General features: G+C 33.1%; 2 protein-coding genes across 2 annotated transcripts; both read right to left on the reverse strand.

Moving 5' to 3' along the window:
• Window positions 1-942: 942 nt before the first annotated feature.
• Window positions 943-12,420, reverse strand: LOC149728154 (sodium- and chloride-dependent glycine transporter 2-like). Its single transcript, XM_089888238.1, has 12 exons — window positions 12,195-12,420; window positions 10,551-10,682; window positions 8,477-8,638; window positions 7,914-8,058; window positions 7,187-7,364; window positions 6,540-6,677; window positions 5,521-5,874; window positions 4,418-4,558; window positions 3,559-3,661; window positions 3,181-3,287; window positions 2,709-2,903; window positions 943-2,188 (listed from the first exon to the last, which is right to left on the reverse strand). The coding sequence occupies exons 1-12, from the start codon at window positions 12,334-12,336 to the stop codon at window positions 2,024-2,026; spliced, it is 1,962 nt and encodes a 653-aa protein (XP_089744364.1). The 5' UTR covers window positions 12,337-12,420; the 3' UTR covers window positions 943-2,023.
• A 5,017-nt stretch (window positions 12,421-17,437) lies between these two features.
• LOC149728155 (uncharacterized) lies at window positions 17,438-19,053 on the reverse strand. Its single transcript, XM_089888263.1, has 3 exons — window positions 18,617-19,053; window positions 18,065-18,282; window positions 17,438-17,685 (listed from the first exon to the last, which is right to left on the reverse strand). Exons 1-3 carry the CDS (start codon window positions 18,672-18,674, stop codon window positions 17,596-17,598), a joined length of 366 nt encoding a protein of 121 aa, XP_089744389.1. The 5' UTR covers window positions 18,675-19,053; the 3' UTR covers window positions 17,438-17,595.
• Between the last annotated feature and the right edge of the window lie 1,402 nt (window positions 19,054-20,455).

The following is a 20,455-nucleotide window of genomic DNA, read 5'->3' on the forward strand; positions in this document are numbered from 1 at the left end:
TCTAGTTTCTACTAAACTATACTAAAGAAAAAAGTGTTGGGTATAATAAATGATTTTATTTGAGAATTTTAAAAAATTTAAAACATAATCTTGAATTGAATGTAACTTTATTCTCGCGTGGCCGGAAACAAAATTCGTTATAACACGGATGTCCATGCACCTCGTGTCAGCCTACGAGTTACCATGTATATATGTTACTTTGTGGGTGATTATTTTTTGGGCGGATTTTTTTATGTATGGCTGATAGTTTGAACAACCCATTAGTGACCACTGGGTTGTGTAGCAATTGCCGTTAAGTGTCTTAACCAAAGACACATACGCCCACAATGGTAGCAGCGACGAACCTTGAACCCATTACCTCTGGGTTACCAACCACTTTGCCACGGCGCCGGTAAAACTTGTTATTTTTTAGCTTTTCGATTAAACATTGCAACACACTATGCTCAACATACCACATTTTCTTCTATTCTTTATATACATTTTTATATTAAATGTTTATTATGCCTTCCTACTGGTACCATCTTTTAAAAAAATCGATCGTTTATGTTGAAAACTTAGTTTAAAAAAGCGCTGGAGTTAGCATAGCCCGTACTATAGTCAATTTTGTAGCTATAGGTTTAATCTAAAAATTAACACGTACTAAATTCAATATTTTTTAAATAGTAGGTTGGGGGAAGACGGGTACCTTTGGCACATAGTGAGAAAAAAGAAACGATCAAAGTTTACTGACATTTTTTTAATCCCTTGCATTTTCGCACGCTCGAATACTATTTTACTCCAGCGTTTTTCCCGCCATTTTTTTTCAGAAACTGTTTCGTTTTTTTCAGTTTTGGTGGTACCTTTACGTCACATTAAGCATATTTATCCATATTCAAATTTTAGTTTACGTTGGACTGCACCTATAAATAAATTCTGCGTTGCCTCTTTCATTAGTTAACAATCTTGTTCTTTACAATTTTTATTTTTGGTTAGAAGCAGTTTAGGAGAAATTGCAGGCAGCTGTTCTTCGGAAACATAAAAGAACGAGAATTATTCGAATATAAAGTTAGTTCGTTTTGGTAAAACTAAAAAAAATAACCAGGTCACAAAGAAACAAACGAAAATTGTATATGGAATAATACGCAATATACTGCGGAATATATGGTTCAAATTATGTACGTAATGAGTTTGACCCACAAACGCTCGTTTCTTGTAATATTGTGTAAGCTGTAATATATGTATATACATAGGTAAAACTTAAAACGTGTGTACGGAAACAACGTACCAAAGCTATAGCACCGCAAGATTGGGATATAAAAACGACATAACGCTTAGAATTGCTTGATCGTGTGATATGTACAGTAAGTAGAAAATCAATTGTCGTGTTTGGGATGGTAAATGTACACAGAATTTGTAATTGTAAATTTGGGCTTATGTTTTGCTCATTTTAGCTCAGTTTCAGGCGCAAAGTGGTAAAAAATGGCATGTTAAAATACAGTTACAATATAGGCGAGTTTTAAATACTTGCTTATGTGGCGTTTGCTGCAAGAGGAAATGAAGGCAAACGCAATGCGATAAAATATGGTTGCAACATCCAAGGTATGGGCAGGGAATACAGAAAAGTGGGAGAAAAATAAAATATAAAAAGTTTCTAACCGTCTTTGGTGAAAGGCGAGTTTATTCTAGTGGGAAATATGAGTTAATTTTTGGCAAGAGTTGAAAAGTGTGGAGACGCAAGAAGTATGGAGATGATTGGTCTGGTTTCTTGCACATCAGCGTAGTTGTGTTGTTCACAATAATTTAGTTACTGTACCATACTGCGTGGTAAGTGATGATTGGTTAGCGTCATTCGCATGATGGCAAGCAGCCAATAGGAGCACGATTTAATCACGAGGCTTGCCCAATTGAGATTATAATGGATTTGTGTTTTAGCTGGTAGGTATTAGTCAAATGTTACGTCTTTGAAAATGTCTTTTTGGCGAACACCGCAAAGCCAAAAGCGTTCGAATTTCAGCGGTATTATGACATCACAGAGGGTGTATTGTTAAACACTTGTCACGATATCTTCATCAATGAGAATCTCAATCCCCCCTCTCTCCCTGTGACTTGTGTAATCACTGAGGAAAAGTTCCCCGTTGCCATGCGAGATGTCACCACCCCCGTTGCTGGGTGAAGTACCCATGTGTGGGGTGAACGAATTACGCAATCGCTGAAAGTTAACACACAAAAATAAAAAACTTATATTTTAAGGTTTTATAAAATTAATGAAAAGGCTATATACAATATTAGATTTGATAGGATTGTTTTTATCAGAAACACAATTTATTTCATGTTAAATGCACGCAGTAGGAATAGTTAGTAAGATGATATTTTAACATACACAATTACTAACTATTAATTTAATAAATATCGCAACAAAATTTTTCTAAAATCAAGGTACATCAAAACGCACATAAGCACTCAAAAATAATACCAAGTTTTAAATTAATTAAACTGTTTTTAATTTATAAAAGATCACCACATTATATTTACTCATTTTATCAGGCAACTTAACCAGTTATAACATGGGTCTGTTGCAAAACATTTACATTGGACTTGCACCCACTTTGAACTATAACCATTACGCATATTTAATTCATTACCCAATCTATGTCATTAAAGAAATTAAAATAGAACTTTGTGCTACCAAAACATATTTTAAACCACCATAAAGTAATTATTATCCTCACCCCAATACATGGTCCACCAGATTGCAAAACACGGATGATGGCAACCAGTATGAGCACAAGGAACACAAAACCAACCATCACACTTCCCGCCACCAACGTCCATCCATTTGTTGCATTGTGTGGAAGATATAATCGAGGTCCCATGCTACCTACGCCATCACGTATAATGCCAACTATCGAATATACTAAACAACCCTGCGTGCGTAAATTGTATAAAAGACATTTAATATGTTATTTAAAAAAATTATGTCTTTCAAGTTTTGCTGTATTGCATAGTTGAAAAAGTGAATCTTCTGGCACAACACATTCTACGAACATTTTATAATAAACGATATTCTCGTTAGAGTTAGGAGTTAATATTATATATGTTGACATAATCCATCGTCTCCAGATGTAAGTGATTAATGTTGTGCTCGCTAGTTGTTGTATATTCACACTGTTTGTGTTTAATTATACCAAAATATAAGCTCACCAGTAAAACAAGTGGGCTGACACCTCCCCACATGACTGACCAGAAATGACTTTTAAGACAAGCGTTTCGCGTCATTGCTTTTGTGTTCGTGCCAAGAAGTTTGAATCCTGTAGAAAATTTGTTTTTACTTAAAAAACACAAAATTTATCACTTGGCAGGGAAACTTTATTACACAGATGTTCTATTTCATACACCTCTTGTGCCCTTACTCCCATGTATGTAATTTTGGGGATTATTGCTTTCCTGTTTTTATGCATGGACGAGTGACAATTAGTGTCTGCTCAAAATGACAGCGGTGGGTATACCTGAATACTTGTTGTTTAACAAATTTAGTAAAATCACAAATTTTATCCTATAAAAATGTATAACGTAATTTACCAAATGAATATGAGAGAAGCAAAAGTTCTGCAAGAGCTATAATGATGAAGCAGAATGGAAGGGAAAATGTGTCGAAGAATTCAATCATCTGCAATCCTGTCCACTGGGAGATAAAAGTGGATTAAATATGAATGTGTGGCATGCATTGGGTGGGACTCATTGCTATAAATAATATTTAACTCTGGAACACATAAGACATATATGATGCATGTCAGTGTGTGTGTATTCCATTTGGCAGCATTCTACACATGTGGCACTGGCATGTGAATATAAACCGTTGATCTTTACAAAAAATAAATAGAAATAAGTAAATGAATGGGTGTAACTTGCCTTAACCTGGAGTGGCCGGAAAATGACAGCCCTTATAACAAGGTGTTCTGTTTCACACACCTCGTGCCAACTTACAAGTTTCCACGAATGTAGTGTTGTGAGTGATTGTTTTTGGGGGAACCTTATGTTTTACGTGTAACTGACAATTTAAACAACCCATTAGTGACCACGGGGTTATAGCAATTGCCGTTAAGTGTAAAGACACATATGCCTACAAACAATGGTAGCAGCAACGAGCCTTGAACCCATTACCTCTTGAGTACCAAAAATTAAAACAACATGATTGTGTTGTTATTTATTTGGCTGCTATGTAATCTTATAAAACTTTACAGCAGACTGCGAGTGAAACATGTTGTAAAGTATTGTAGTGCAGGCCATGCTGCTATGAGACGCAATTCAATGTTGTGTTTGTTTTTATTTTTGATGGACTTATGCCACTGAGTTGCCTTTCTTAACTATGTAAAAAGTTTGTAATGAGTTATCTAACTTATATTATTAAAAAGAAACACATATTTTGACGAAATCTTACTTGTAAGAGACAAGGTAGTCCGTAGTAAATTCCAAACGAGATGAGCAAGAGAAAGATGGTGGTGATGATGCGAAGGATCAGTTTACGGAAGATTTTCACAGAATCCGAAATACAAGAGAGGATGCATTCCAAACATGGAAACTAAAAAAAATTAAATATTTGATGGAAAGTAATGTTATATATATATATTATATGTAAATCACTTGAGTGGGAAAAATAAAACATATAGAGTGATTTATTAAACTTAAGGTAAATAATTAAAGTGTCACATGATTCTGATGTTTCCAAAAGTTTTTGTTTAATCTACAAATCACAATCAATGGAATTCCTATATAATTTCTAGTATTTAAATATGCTCTCCGAATGTGTGGTGTTTTTTCTGTAACCCTGTGAGCAGTAGAGTACTTTGTACCATAAGTACTAGTTACTAGTATATTGTTTTTTCTACACAAACCACAAACACCAGACAGCATTTGCAAAGCTGTAATATATCAGTTTCGATATTTGAATAACTTTAAAATAAATAGTTAATTAAATTAAAGTAATACACAAATAAAACTTTACAATCAATTCAATCACAAAGTTAAAATTTGTTGGGTAAAAAAAACAGAAAAATAAAACCGTTGTTTTTTTTACCCTTTCCCAAAAGGCAACTTTTGGGTAAAACAGAACAAGAAAAAAGGTAATCAAGTGAATAAAACAATAAGCCAAATAAATATACTTTTGTAATAAAAACCAAGATTGATTTTAGTATATACTGGAATTACATTGTGTATTACAGTAATGCACTTCTTCTACAATTTACAAGTGTGTCCCTTAAACTGTTCACTGTGAATGATTGGTGAGATTTCTTTGAACTATGGATGGGATTTCTTATTCTGTCTTTTTGTTTTAAACATTTTTCAATCTTTGCTATGTGTATCCAATAGAAAATAAAAGTTGGTATTTAAAAGGTGAATCTTTCATAATCTTTTAATATTTAAACCCATTGTTAATTGTTGTTTCATTGTTTGTTGGCCGTCAAAACCTAAGATTTTGATTACACTCAGATAAAGAAGAAATAGTGTTTTAGGAATAGGTTGTTTCATCACATTCAAACTTACCATTGCAGTAGCTGATGATAAAAACATTGATATGAATACAACGAGACTCCATGGAAGATCATCCCCCCACATTTGTGATAATGCTTCCGAATACATAACCAAAGGAACCATAGGTCCGCTGACATTTGAAAGCACTTTGGATAAATCGGGACGTAGTGTCACGGTCCCCAGGTGACCAACTACCCCAAATACTGAAATCGTTGATAAAATTGAAAGAATTGGCGCCACTCCGATAAGCAGAGATGCATCCACGTAATATTTGTTGTAGAATCTGTTGTATGACGACCATGTTATGAGACCACCCCATGAAGTTAAAAGTGTTATAAATACTTGACCAACGGCGTCTTTCCAAAGCTGTATTTAATAAAAAAAGCTCTTAATAAATTGTTAGAAAAATGCTCATGCTAACTTACAATTAACCAGTGACAATAACGATAGTGATTCAATAATAAATTACCCATAAATTCACAAAATTTAATAATTAATATAAACGCATTCAACATGTTTAACATTTGAGTATCACATGTTACTAAGGTCAACGACCTTAAATAAAGGTGTTTAACTCAGCATATGAAACAGTTGATAAACAAATGTATAATGTTTAACTATTTGATAAACTGTATCATATCAAATTACAGACACTTATTCTCAAGGAGTACAAATTTTAATCAAATGGGCTACATAGAAGTAAAACTTACAGTAAATAACTATTATAAACCTTATAAATTTTGCATTATTTGAATTTGTCATATCATATTGATTTCATCTATTTTTAGAAAATAAATATTATATTTATTACATTTAGGAATCTATCTTCCACCATGGTCCATGGGTACAATAAATTTCACAATAATAATTACTTAAAAATTTTAATTATTTTAAGAAAAAAAAAGTCGCAATGATAGGGTTATATAATTTTGTAAATATTCTTTGTTTACTACCAAAATGTAAATGGAATGATGAAAGAGAATAAAACAATAAACATGAACTGTTTACCCCGACCGAGGTAAATTTCTTACTTTGGGTGAAACGAAAGCCATCGGATCACTCGGTACAAAAAGATAAATGATTCCATTCACTGCTCCATCCAAAGTTACACAACGAACCAGTAACATGACAGAGACCGCAAAAGGTATCGTGCTCAATAGATAAGCCACCTTTAAAGTTGCATGGTGTTTTTAGATTGAATTATAATTCGTGGGTAAATATGTGTGTTAGTGCATAAAATAACAGATAAATTACGATGCCCAACAATCTAATTTAAGTAACACTAACAAATATACATCATGCTTTTAATGAGGGATGCAGGTCTAAAATTGCAAAGTGGCTTAAAGCAAATGTTTCGCAGAGCCTAAATATATTATAAAAAAACAACAATCATTTCAAACTGGTTAGCTAGGTCAAGCTTAGAAACTATTTCTGACTTTAAGGAAGACGTATTTATTATTTACTATTTGGTATTCCAAACTGGCAAGCAGAATTATTTAAGTAATAATAATGATATTAAAATTAAATATTGTAAACAAAATTAAAAATTAGGTTTTCTTGTTTGTAAGGTGTATGATAAATATACGTCACTGCCTCTTCATTATTAAGCTTTAACACGTTTTCACAGTTTGAAGGTAAAATGCAGAATAAATTTAATATTTTCAGCCAAGTCACCAACCTTGCCAGTGAACTGAACATGTTTTGCCATCGCTATCACACCGGAAAGAAACCGGATTCCAAGAAAGACAGAAATGATGATAATTGGAGGTGCAAGGACTTGCGCTGTAGATCCAAACAGAATTCGATCAATGTCGGGTAGATTGTTGCACACTGCATCGTTGTTCACTAAGTTCTTGCTAAGAAAGAAAGTAAAAACGGTAAAAATGCTGAAATTGCGGATCCATAATAATTTGACCCTCAAATAAAACTTAGTACAAAATTTGAACTCATTTTTACCAGTAGTTTTTTAAAATTTTAAATTTATATAAAAACAGCTTCCTTGGCATATAGATGCATAAACAGCTTTAAACAGGCTGAATGTAAATACATTGTTGGTGGTACAGTAACTACTACAGTAACTACTACAGTAACTACGTATAATACCGATTGACACATTCATTATGTAGCATGAAACTAAAATTCTTCAATATAGGAATAAGGTAATTTACTCGGTATCTGGTAGGCCTATTGATTTTATAAGTTCAAGAAACATTCTATTTTTCTGAAACTTTTAGCCAAATTTTTTAGGTAGGTATTTTTCGGTTTGGTATTTTTTTAATGGTCTGCTTAATTTCTTGTTAAGTACAGTTGAACAAAAAATAAAGTATATGATTATGTGTGTGTGTAAAGTATTTATGTGTTTTATATGAGGATAAAAATGTCAAGTAAGCAACTGTTTTACTTACGTCCAATATTCTACAGCAGGCGAGGTGTGCGTTCCATCAGCAGTGTAATTACAAACACTTTTCCTGATAAATTCACCATTTTCAACAATCCCATATCCCTCTCCTTGTCTGTAAGTAAGATGGCCTTGTGAGGCGCAGTTCGGATCTGAAATAAAATACAAATTTTTATTTTGTAACTTTTTAAATTATCACCACGAACATAAGCGTAAGTAAAAGTTGAAACAAATCACTTTAGCTTTTTAGCATCAGCACTTTATTGCCCACTTTAAATACAACAGTTGGGTTAATACATTCACACAAGGAAGTGAATATGATGATGGTGTTTGCGTTTTATTAAGCTGACTGGCAACTAGAATTTTCTGCAAGTAAACATGGTCCATAGTCAGAATGAAAGAAAAAGGTACAATTTTAAACTACAGCTGAATGTAAATAATACAGTACTCGTCCGTGCATTAAAAATGCAAATAAATACAAATGCATAATTCTGTGAAATATAAGCAGAACAATCTTCAAGAATAAACAAGAAATAATTTAGCATCGTACACGGAAGTAATATAGCTTACTTAAGATTTCTTGACACTTCCTTGTATTCCATGAGTGATCACATGTTGTCCATGGTATGGGGTTGGAAAAACATGATGCAAGATACACCAGGATGTAATAAGACACCACGCCGAAGTATAAGAGCACTGCACATGATAAAAACAGCATGCAAACTCCAATACCTGTGAATTAAATAAAATTTAATTTTAAGCTAGCAAAAAACTTTTGACGATGAGCCACAACCACAAGTTGTGTTATCAGAAGGTTAATGACCATAACTGCTAAATAGCCTAAATCCTTTGTTGACCAACTTAAATATTTAAATCAACATGTTGTGTTACTAAACGCTATAATCATATATATATTATTATTATTATTATTATTATTATATGCATGGATCAAATTTTATTCATAATAAAATAGTCTAAAAGTCTAGAAGTAGGCGATTAAATAGTTTGTTCTGTTAGAATTTTTAAGGTTTATATATTTGTATGATTTTGAGTGTTTGCTTTTTTTAAGATATGATGTGCATGTGTTGGGTAGTGTGGGTAGATGTATTATGTATTATGCATATAAATAATAAAACAACGTGTTTGTCAATAAACAATCTCATAATACATTGTGTTGGTGTGTGTAGTCTATAGTGGGCTGGACAGTTTTGTGTTTATGCACTTGACCATGAATAATTTAACACAGCAAGAGTGGGCCTACAAGACAACGAAAATATTCTTTAGCATTATGCAAGTGGGGGTGATGACAGGTTTACTTGTAAACAACGACAATATCAATTGCTTAATGGTTATAAATGTTATGGTGTGACTGACTGTGTAGTTAACACCTTTCAACAAATCAACCGCATTATGTAGCGGACGATCTTATTAGATGGGCCGTTAAAATTTGGAATTTTGAAATATATATATTTATATATATATAAACTTTTTTTCAGTGTGATATAATGTGCAACTTTAAAATTTAACTAACTTCATATAAATGAACTTACGGAAGTTTATAAACACTTTTGATATATTTAGCAGGTCTGTTTAACATTCTATCATTTGTTTGGTTGCATTTCTAGCTTTTTTATTGTGATTTATCAAATACTTTTATCGATTATGCATATTAACTAACTAATTATAATTATACAGCCTATTTCGGGAAAATTGTCTGTTTTTTTTGGATATTCTTAAAACAGATACTGAATAAAATAGGGTAAATTGAATAGTTAAGTGTGTTTTTAATTGAAATTTTAAATATTATTTAATATGTTATTCTAAAGCTACTATTACTGTACATGTAGTTAATTATCCTAATACACAAATTTATTGTTATCTATTAACTCGGGTACCCATTGGCAGACCCACAGACTTATCTATTATTGAAGGCAATGACTGTATAATCATAGATGTGTGATTTTAGGATTAGAATAATATTAAAATGAATAACAAACATGGTAGCACTCTAAAATAACAAACAATACATCACTGTACGAGGTTTTAAACTTATTTTTATAAATTACTGATTTTTAATGTGTTACTTATACTTAAACCACACTAGTGAAAACATTTCAATCTACTTGGTAACATGAGCTAAAGTAAAAGTGACGTTTATTTACTAGATTACACAGGTCTGACTGGTGCTAATAAATCTCACAGCGGAGGGTATACTGTAGCCCCAGGCATTAAACTGTTGGTCATATTACTAGTAAATAATAACTTGCTTGCTCTAAGTATGTTTTGTTTGAAAGTAAACATGGGTTATAAAACGGTAGTTATCTTTAATATAGACATGACATATTCCAAAAAGAGCACGTTTGGGGTATTTCTACAAAGCTTACAACCTAACACATTTAATTCTACCTGGTGCGATTAAAACATATTATATATAATTTATACAGGATATAATAAAATACATGAAACATTTAAAACCAAATGTGTAACGACTGTGGTTTAAAATCTTTTATGGATCATCCTATATTTTATGTAGCTTAATCGAGCCGTTTTATGCTGAACCTATTTTTTTCCAAGTACAGTGTAATATCATACTTGTAATGTACTAATGTTATGTTTAAAAACTTAAAATCATAATTCTTCAAACCTTGCATGACTGGGACGGTTCTGAAAGCTTGTAGTGGTGCAAGATTGCTGTATTGTCCCCATGCCATTTCAAGAAACACCAGAGGAATGCCAACAAGAATGTACAAGAGTAGAAAAGCGTATACAAATGGTGCTGAAAACATATTGTAAGTTAAGCTTTAAATAAAACTTTATATTAGCAACAATGTACTCATGTGTGTCTCATGCACAACTTTAGACCATTTCCAAGTTGAGGCACCTGTCGCTATACCGTATACGCCTCTACCCAATCAGCAAATTCAGCAATCACACCAATTTAGACCAAGCATGTGGAACAGTATACATAATAATGTAAAAGCTGCTCAATGCTTTCGTTAAATAAGATATTTTAATAAATAGGACATGTTAAAAATTGTCAAAATTACTCAAATTAGTAAAAAGTTAAACATGTGTATGTATATATTATATCTATTTTTAAATTAATGCACATCACTGTTTGAATTAGGCGACCATTTTATTACACATTGCCATAGCCATGATAAGAAGGCTGATTCAGACATAAGTGTAGACCCTTGGCTTGAACACTTGACTAGTCAAGCATGAACCTTAGTGTACACTATACTTTAAATGGCATTCCTGTATTTCTAGACTTTAAGCAATTAGAGCTACTCTGTTGTGTACCGCTAGGATATCCTTTTATTTCATAATAAACAGCGTGTTTTTTTTTAAAATATTAGTAACTAGCAAGTTAGCAACAACAAATAGCTATTTAACTAATGATCATATATTCACATCACATCACAAGCTGATACACAAAAAATACCAGACAGTATCAAACACAACTATAAACTGGAAAACAGCTAAATGTTCCTCTATGTGACCATTTTGATCAGTTTTTATTTAGATATTAAAATACTACCCATAATTATAAAAGGCTAAAAATTTAAATTTGATTTTGGCTGCATTTTGTTGTTTTACCATATTTGTTGCCTATATTTGATCTACAACTACTAACTACTATATTTGCTATATTTGATCTACAACTACTGAGAAAGAGTATTAGCATAATACAGCACAAGCTGAGTACACCAATACGCTAAGGTCTAAAAAGCAGTTTAGAACTTAATGAATGAATGAATGAATGTAACTTGCTAAAACCTGGTCTGGCTGGAAAATGACAGTCGTTATAACACAAGGTTTCAAACACCTCATTCCAGCCTGCTTACGATTTACCATTTATGTTACTTTGTGAGTTGTATATTTTGGAGTATGACTGATAATTTGGACAACCCTTTAGTGGCCACTGGATAAAAGCAATTGCCGCTAAATGTCTTTCCCAAGGACACACTCACTATAATGGTAAAAGTGACGAACCTTGAAGCCATTACCTCTGGGTTAGAGCAAGGTGTACTAACCACCTTGTCATGTTGCCTTATATTGAAACAAATTCAGGTTCCTATCATATAAGCGACATTTTGCCCATTACTCTATTGATTCTATATTAACTTACTGTTACTGCTGTTTATTGTCTTTAATCCAAAACTTTACATTAGTAAGTGTTCACATCAGTAAAAAATATAAAGTAACAAAACTAGCATTAATTTATTTAGCATAACTGCCTTTTCAAAACCAAGTTTAATTGCATACTTCACAAAATGCAACATACCTCCACCATTTTCATAAGCTAGGTAGGGAAATCTCCAAAAACTACTAAGTCCCAACACGTAACAGAATAAACTCAGCTGGTATTCCAATTTATTCGGCCATGTTGATCTTTCAAGACTGCTTCTTGTACTGAATGATGACATTGTCTTGCTTTAAGAGTAAAACATATGTAAACATAACATTCCAGAGAATGTGTACAACCAATCTGAAAATATTGCTGTTTAACTTACAAACATATTTTCGCTCACGCTGCCACGCATTCGCAAATATACCGGTTATTTAATTGTTAACCCTTTAAAATTACTTTATTACTAAACGTTAAAGTTTACGAACTCGTAAACTAAGGAAAATAGACATTTATACATTATACTACTTAATATATAAAACTTTACACTAAAAAAATTAACGCTTGTAAAACTGTTTTCATTTTTACCGTGTATTGGTAGCTGTAGCTGGAAAGTTACCGAGCCTCGATAAAATCTTTTTCCTCAATTACTCACTTTTCTATTTTATCAATTTGCGCCTTTTTCTCCAGCGGCAAAGTTCTCGCTTGTCTGTAAGGTCGGAAAAGGAAATGGCAATTGTGTCCGCCATTTCGGATCGAAGTTATTTAGAGATTCGCATTTCACACAGCAGGTGTAGTTTTACAAAGTCGAAATCACACATGAAGACGGGACAGTTCAAAATCATTTCAAATTTTGATTAGTATGTGAATTTATTCGTAGAAGCACACGAAAATACCACGAAATAATACTGTCACTGAATTTATAATATTTTTCATGTATTTCTTGTTATTATATCAGTATACTATGTTTAAAATATTTCCTGGGTATAAATTATTAATCTAAAAGCAAACCTTTTAAATTTTGGCAATAAAAATCTACAAAACAACAATGGGGAGAATTAAAATATTTTTATATTAACATTATTCTGCTGTAGTTAACCTACCGAACTTAAACGACTGTCATATATAGTTTCCTTTTTATGTAAACGTTATATATGGTAGGGTGGGGGAGATAGGACACCTTTTCATTCTATTTTCTTGTCCCATTTGGTGATAAACAGAGAAAACTTAAAGATTTATAAAACTAGACTGACTACCACAGACCGTTGTTAAATGTTAAAAACACAATCACGATATTTGAGAATTATGTGCTAAAGATGTCCTGTCTTCCCCTACTCTAATATATATAACTTTAAAACGATATGCTTTCGTTGTTTTAATACCAAATTTATGTCATATTTACCCCTGTCGACTTTCCTCATGTTTATATTGCATTTTTTCACAAAACTAAAATTATTTTTTGGGGGGATAAAATTAAACTGTACGAATTATGCATGTTCTTTTTTAGGATTCTGTGAAACTAGTTTATATACTGGTTCGAACCACGACATGCTACAGATATCTCTAGTATCTCTAGTAGGCCATGTTCACACTCGCAAACTATAAAATTATATCGGCTTTACTATGATTTAGCGAGCATTTAGAAATAGCACCTTATACTACTTCGCACTTTTTTACCTGTTTAAAAAAAATGTTTCTATTTAACATATATAAGGGTGGGGAAAGATGGGACACCTTAAGCCTTAAATACCAAAGTATCCTGATCATGTTTTAATAAACAATTAACAACGGTATATGGGAGTCGTTAGAATATAGTTTTATAATTCTTTGAATGTTCTTTGTTTACCACCAGCTGGGGCGAGAAAATAGAACGAAATGTGTCCCATCTACTCCACTCTATACTGTATTTGTTTTGGTATTTAAAGAAAAGGAATTGGCTTTGTAAAGTCGTGATAATACTGCCGAATAAGTCTCTTACATTATTTTTATGATTATAATTTAATAGGGTTCCGTGAAAATAAATTAAAAAAAAGTCTCGTCTGTCAAAGTGTCCCATCCTCCCCCATCTTACTATATATGTGCGGAAAAAGTCGCCCAAAGACAAAAGAGCAACTGTTCCACGAAAATAACCTTCTAATCATTTACGTGTTTAACAAGACCAACTGTTCGACAAAAAAAGGTTCCAAATGACCGATTACGTGCTCAATAAGGGTAAATAAATATTACCCTCCCTTGTTTCTTTAAAAAAAATATTCGCAGAGGTGCGCGGTCAGTAAATCAGGTATATTACTATACTTGTTCAAATCGCTTAACCGATAAGCCAGTACTATCATTTATATAGGTAAAAAATCCCCCAAAAATAGTTACCCACAAAGTAACATATAGGCTACATGGTATAACTTGTATAAGCTGCTGGCACGGGGTGTATAAAACAGAACACCCGTGTTACAACGACTTTCGTTTTCCAGGCACGTGAGGATAAGGTAAGTTACATACCTATATACTACCAGTATTTCTCCAAATATTACACAGGCACGTGCAAAAAAAAAGTTTTTTTTATGTCTGATATAAAGTATGAAGTGATTTGATTTTTCTATATCTTTACTGTTATGACAAACCAGACATGACCTCAATGTTTGACGTAGCTGTTTTAATGCATGACCTTGTTCAATATCACCATGAGTGTGTATTACGCTATTCAGTATTACACGTCAGTCAAATTACTATACTGTGATGACGCATATATTGCTACCCAGACACAACAGGAAAATTTTGCTGTCGCGTTTTATATTTATTTATAAATCATTTACATTCAGCTGGTTCTTCTCGCAACGTGATATTAGTAGCGTGGGGGAAGACGGAACACCTATAGCACATACTAACTAGACAAACTTTTTTCAAGATTTTAAACGCGATGTGTTTTAATAAGCGCACGATTCGGTGCCAAACGCGGTAGTAATAGCACTAAAAAACGCATTAGCTTCGCCCAGAGTGTTGAATAATATTGTGCGTGTTATGTAGTATATAGTAGTAAGTAATCGTGTTCGTCAGTTGCATGCGTTGATTCATATTAAATTAGTTTATGTCGTCATAGCCAACGGGGGTAAACACTGTGATACTCATCCTGTATTTATAGAAGCACACGGCAATATAAAAGTTACACAAACGGTACAAAACTCAGACAAAATTGGTCAGCTTAAAATGGACAGATATTAACGCATAAAGATAACGTAGGTTCAGGTAATAAATACTCTGCTTTATATATATAGGTATATATAGGTCAACACAAAGTAAATTAGCAATATATATATTGTTTCCATGTTAGTGAAATGAACGATATAAATTTATAAAACAATGACGTTAAACGGTTCAATAATTGGCGTATTTTTGTATTACAAATGCTTGCGGGCAAACATAAGAGTGTAGGAATCAGCATGTGGCAACAGCTTCGTTCTACAGAAAGTAAAATTAGTTTTAATGTTGTGAATATTGTTTATTACATGCTTCACTATTTCTGTGTTGGCCTGAGCCTAAGCGAGCCCAAGCGGTGTGAATTCATAAAGGTCTGCGATAAGGTCGATTATTTCAATTTCATTACATTGCATATTATATTAATATGGAATGCAATAATAAACCAAGTTAGAATACAGCTAGCGGTTATTGATTTTATTAAAGTGAAAATAATTCAAAATAATATTACGTTCATATAATCATCTTACAGAGAAAGCTGAGCTAGTTTATACAGCATATACTGAAATGTCCCGAACCAACTTGTACTTAACCTGTCAAGGAGTTGGACTCGTTTGCGCTACGATGTGGTTAACGGCTGCATTTCTTATTGAAAGTGAACTTCCTTTAATGTCTTGGTTTATATGGGTTAATACGATTGCAACCATACTCAACTGCTTCGACAAAGCTTCACATTATTTAAATTCAACAAAAAGAGTGCCGGAGATTGTATTTCACATTTTGACCATATGTGGTGGAGCACCCGGCATGGCGATGTGCATGCATCCACGTCTACTTGCCCACAGAACTCAACGATTCTCGTACCAACAATCTTATTTGATTAGCGCAGCTCTGTCGTGCGTGGCACTTTATATGGTGTCTCACCCGTTTATTTAATGATTGAAGTTATATAGTCGTCGTGAAATCATTGTATACTGAGGTTGATAACCAGGGTAATTTTTTTTAACCTACAGTAATGTGATCTTGAAAAAATATTGAATTTTGTCTTGAGGATATTTTTGAAAATGTGCTATTTTTGCTTTCATTTCTGCATTTTTTATTTGGTTTTATCATTAGGAACACATATTTCCAGGACTAGCAGCTGAAACATTTATATATTTTAAAAATCTTTAAAAAAAATTGAATAAACCTTGCTGTAAATAAACATCTTTACCAAGACCACCATTGTTGCGTCACCCGTAGGCTCTATGACGTCACGGGCAGTTCTAAAGGTGGCTGTACACAGTATCCGGCATGTGAATTCGATTGCGAAGTCGTATGCAAACCAATTACCGATTTCCGCATGCGGCAGCGAAATCCGGATACTGTGTACAGCCACCTTAATCGATCAGCAGATTTGTGCTTTTGCTCCGTTTTTTTTTGTGTACAATCAGCAGCTTATTATGTTTATTTGAACCTAAAAATCCTGCGTTATGGTGACTGTATACACAGTATCCGACATGCGATTTCGCTTGCGAAGTCGCATGCAAACCCATTACCGAGTTCCGCATGCGGTAGCGAAATCCGGACAAAACAGACAAAACGGACGAAGAATTCAAATCGGCTCGAAACCGTTACTGGCGGGAACAGTGACTTTAAAATAGAATATTTATGGGGAATCCCGGTTTATCTGTTGTTCATCGTTTCCTATAAACCTGTCCCATCTTACCCTCAGCCCCATATAGAAATGTGTCGGCTATTGTCGTTACATAAACATAGTTTTGGTTTCGTATTACTATATTTTATTAGCGCAAGCATGTCTATGACGGACGTGCAATTAAACAGTAAGGCAGTTAAGAAAAGAGAATATATGGTATGTAGGGTTAAGAACCAAGAGTGGTTGGTTTAAACGGTGATGTGCAACTGTCGCCTCTTTAATCTCGATTACAGATATTTTGTTCTAACCAGCAAATACACTTTCAAAAAAATGAGAATCTTCCACATCTGTATTCATACCGGCAGAACATGCAAGCCACTGTAATAGAAAAGTAGGAAAATCATGTTTATGATTTTGAAAATAATTTGGGTTTTACAAAGCCTTACCATTATAAAAGATGTGTATTTTAATACATACAAGCATAACAGGGTAAATTAAGATCTTTATCAATTAGAAAAACAAAATAGTTATTTGATTATCCTTTCTTTAAGACTAATGACGTTCATTACTAAAGTTGTATTAATTGATACAACAAAATAGAAGCACTATGTAATTTGCGAGATCGCAAAATTGGTAAAAGCGCAGCTTTTGCAGATATGACGTTGCAAGAGGTGCGACGCTATTGGAGGAAAAAACGACGCACAGAAGTTTTACAACTGCACTTAAAATGACTTACTCGATTCTTCGAAAAGCAAAACAAGTTTTCATATATCTTCTTAGTCTGTAGCTGAATCCGCAATAGTACGAACACCTTATTGTAATCTGTTTTACAAACGTTTTATAAGTTTAATGCATTGGCATTGTGAAATTAATTATTTCGGTCATGGTTCTGCAAAACACACACATATTGTTTTCAAAGTGTACTGTATATACGATATAATCTATAAAATATTTATTTATATACTTTCTATTTAATATAACGGCCCAATGTTACAGGCTTTACCAAATTCGCAACTCGATTCTGCCAATTTTTTGAGCGTTTGTACCCTTGTTCAGAACACGTAAATGCTTCAATAGTCATTTAATTGCCAAACTGTCAGTAACGAAGGGTTACGTGTTGTCCCTCATTTGTTGACTCACAAATGTATTTATTCATATTAGATAACAAAACCCTTTTGAGAATCTAAAGTTCTAGACTAACCGGCTTTGGTTTGAATGGCTTTTGAATTCTTAACGATGCACTTGTAGTTGAAGCTGTTGTTGTTGTTGGTTTTCGTACTGGTGCGGTGGTTGTCACACGTGATGTGGCGACATTTAAAGACGTCACCGATGGTGTGGTCTTAGAAGTAATGTTGGCAAGATTTCTCTCAAGTTCTTGGACAAATTCTTCAATTTCATTTCCGATGAATGGATTAACAACTATAATAAGAGTAATTTAAACACAGCATATAGTAGGGTGAGAAAAGATGGGACACCTTTAGCTCATACTATCCAAGTTTTAAACAGTTAACAGCGGTCTATGGAAGCCGTGAGGATACGGTTTTATAATTCTTTACATTTTCTTTGTTTACTACCAAATAGGACAAATAAATAAAATGAAAAGGTGTCCCATCTTCCCCCGTCCTACTATAACTTAATTTGTTTAAGTTCTTGTAAAATCTTTCTCCACATTTGTTCATCTCACATAATGCTATGAATGAATGTCACTGATTTATGACGAGCTTAGAAGTTAATAACTAATGTTTACAATTACCTTCAATAGATTGTACTAAAGCTGTTACACTCAAGAAAATAATGAAGCTTACAACCATCGCAACGTACTTGGTGCCTCAACAAAGTGATTTACGTATCTGTCTCTTACTTCGAAGTGAAATATATATAAGCTATATCAGAATGGTGAAACTTTTTCTTTGAGTTATTAAACTTCTCGTCAGGTGAGCATCGTGGCAATTTTTGGAATTCACAGTTACTTATTGCTATACTTAACATTCGACAGGGCAATTTACATGGGAATGTTAATTAAAACCGGATGAAATATTGAAGCTCGATATGTATGGTACTTAAAGTTTACCGAAATGAAAAACCTGTATTGCTAAATTCAAGTATTAATCATTACAGTATACAAGCCGATGGTATTACAAGGTGTTTCGTGTTTTTGACGATTATAATAACGCCCTTTTAGAGTCACGAGAATACAGGTATATAATTATGTTAACATTTTGTTGAGACAGCAGTAAAGGAGAATGAACACATGAACCATCTTTATACCATATATATCGCATTGAAAGTTACGATAAGTAGCATAATATTATATTAAGTATTCCTAACCAAGAATGAATATAGTTTCAAGTGATGTGATATATATAGTATAATAAGTTCCTTTCCAGATCAAAGCGAAATAAAACTCCTGAGCTAGGTTGGTCATCCTGGTAATGCTGGTAATTATTTAATTAAGGAATAACCGGACAATTAAATGACCAATAAATGTTATAACTACTTCCATACGACACAATGTACTTTCATTTGTGTTTAAGTCGGAATTTTGTACCGGCGTACGATGACAATCGAATAGTGGTTTCAAGTTTTTTTGGGTGTGTTACAGGAAACAATTTACTCAACTAGAAATTGTGGAATACGGTGCTTATCTCGAAGTGGATGCTCGAGCAGGTGATGGTGGTCTAATTGTATGTTGAGTAATAAGCTAAACCAATGAGGTGTGTGAGGACGATTATTATTTTCTCATAACTTGGTATTAATTGCCGTCGGTTAGCGACTGTTTATTGCATGTTATGTATTCTACGAATCGTTCTTTATTTGACTGGTGGTCCATGGCCTGCTCAATACCTGTATTAAGTGGGCCATGACTGGTCTAGTAAAGACTTTTACTTAAATGTAAATTCCGTAGATATGTATAATAGAGTGGGGAAGATGGGACAGATAAGCACATATTTCCAAATTCAAAGTACATGGCGGTGTTTGTTGATACCACGAATTAGTATGCTTCCTTTAGTAGTTGACAACAATTCAAATAAACATGTTAAAACACACGGAGTTATTTAGGAGTTATTTAGCGATTGGCACAACAGGTGTAATTGTGCAAACTCGAAAACACGCGTTTAAACAGTCCTTTTCTTGCCATATTACCATAGTTTTTACCATGTTATACCTATTATATTGTATGAAAATTAGTATGAAAAACTCACCTTCTTTCTCCAAGTTAAATTGACTGAATTTCGAATATATAGTTTTCATATATTATCCTGATAATCAGTATTTTACATTTGAATCACACTTGAAGTACAAAACTACAAAGCGGGGAGAAACGGGACAAAAAACATTCATTACCAATCCAATCCTTATACATCAGTATAAGCCTTCATAGGTTATAATACATTTATAAATGTATTCTACTTACTGTTACATCGTCGAAAATGACGACAGAAACACGCTTTGTTGGTTGCTACTCTAATGTGTTATGGATGGAGCTCAGTTGACCGTTTTGGTAAAAGGGAAATTAATATTATGCTAATTATTTTATAACGTGCCCACTCATTAGAGCTTTGTATATTACCTAAAGCCATACATTTCTAAA

Source organism: Ciona robusta, chromosome 11 (assembly GCF_009617815.1).
Source record: "Ciona robusta chromosome 11, ASM961781v2".
Classification (NCBI taxonomy): Eukaryota; Metazoa; Chordata; class Ascidiacea; order Phlebobranchia; family Cionidae; genus Ciona; species Ciona robusta.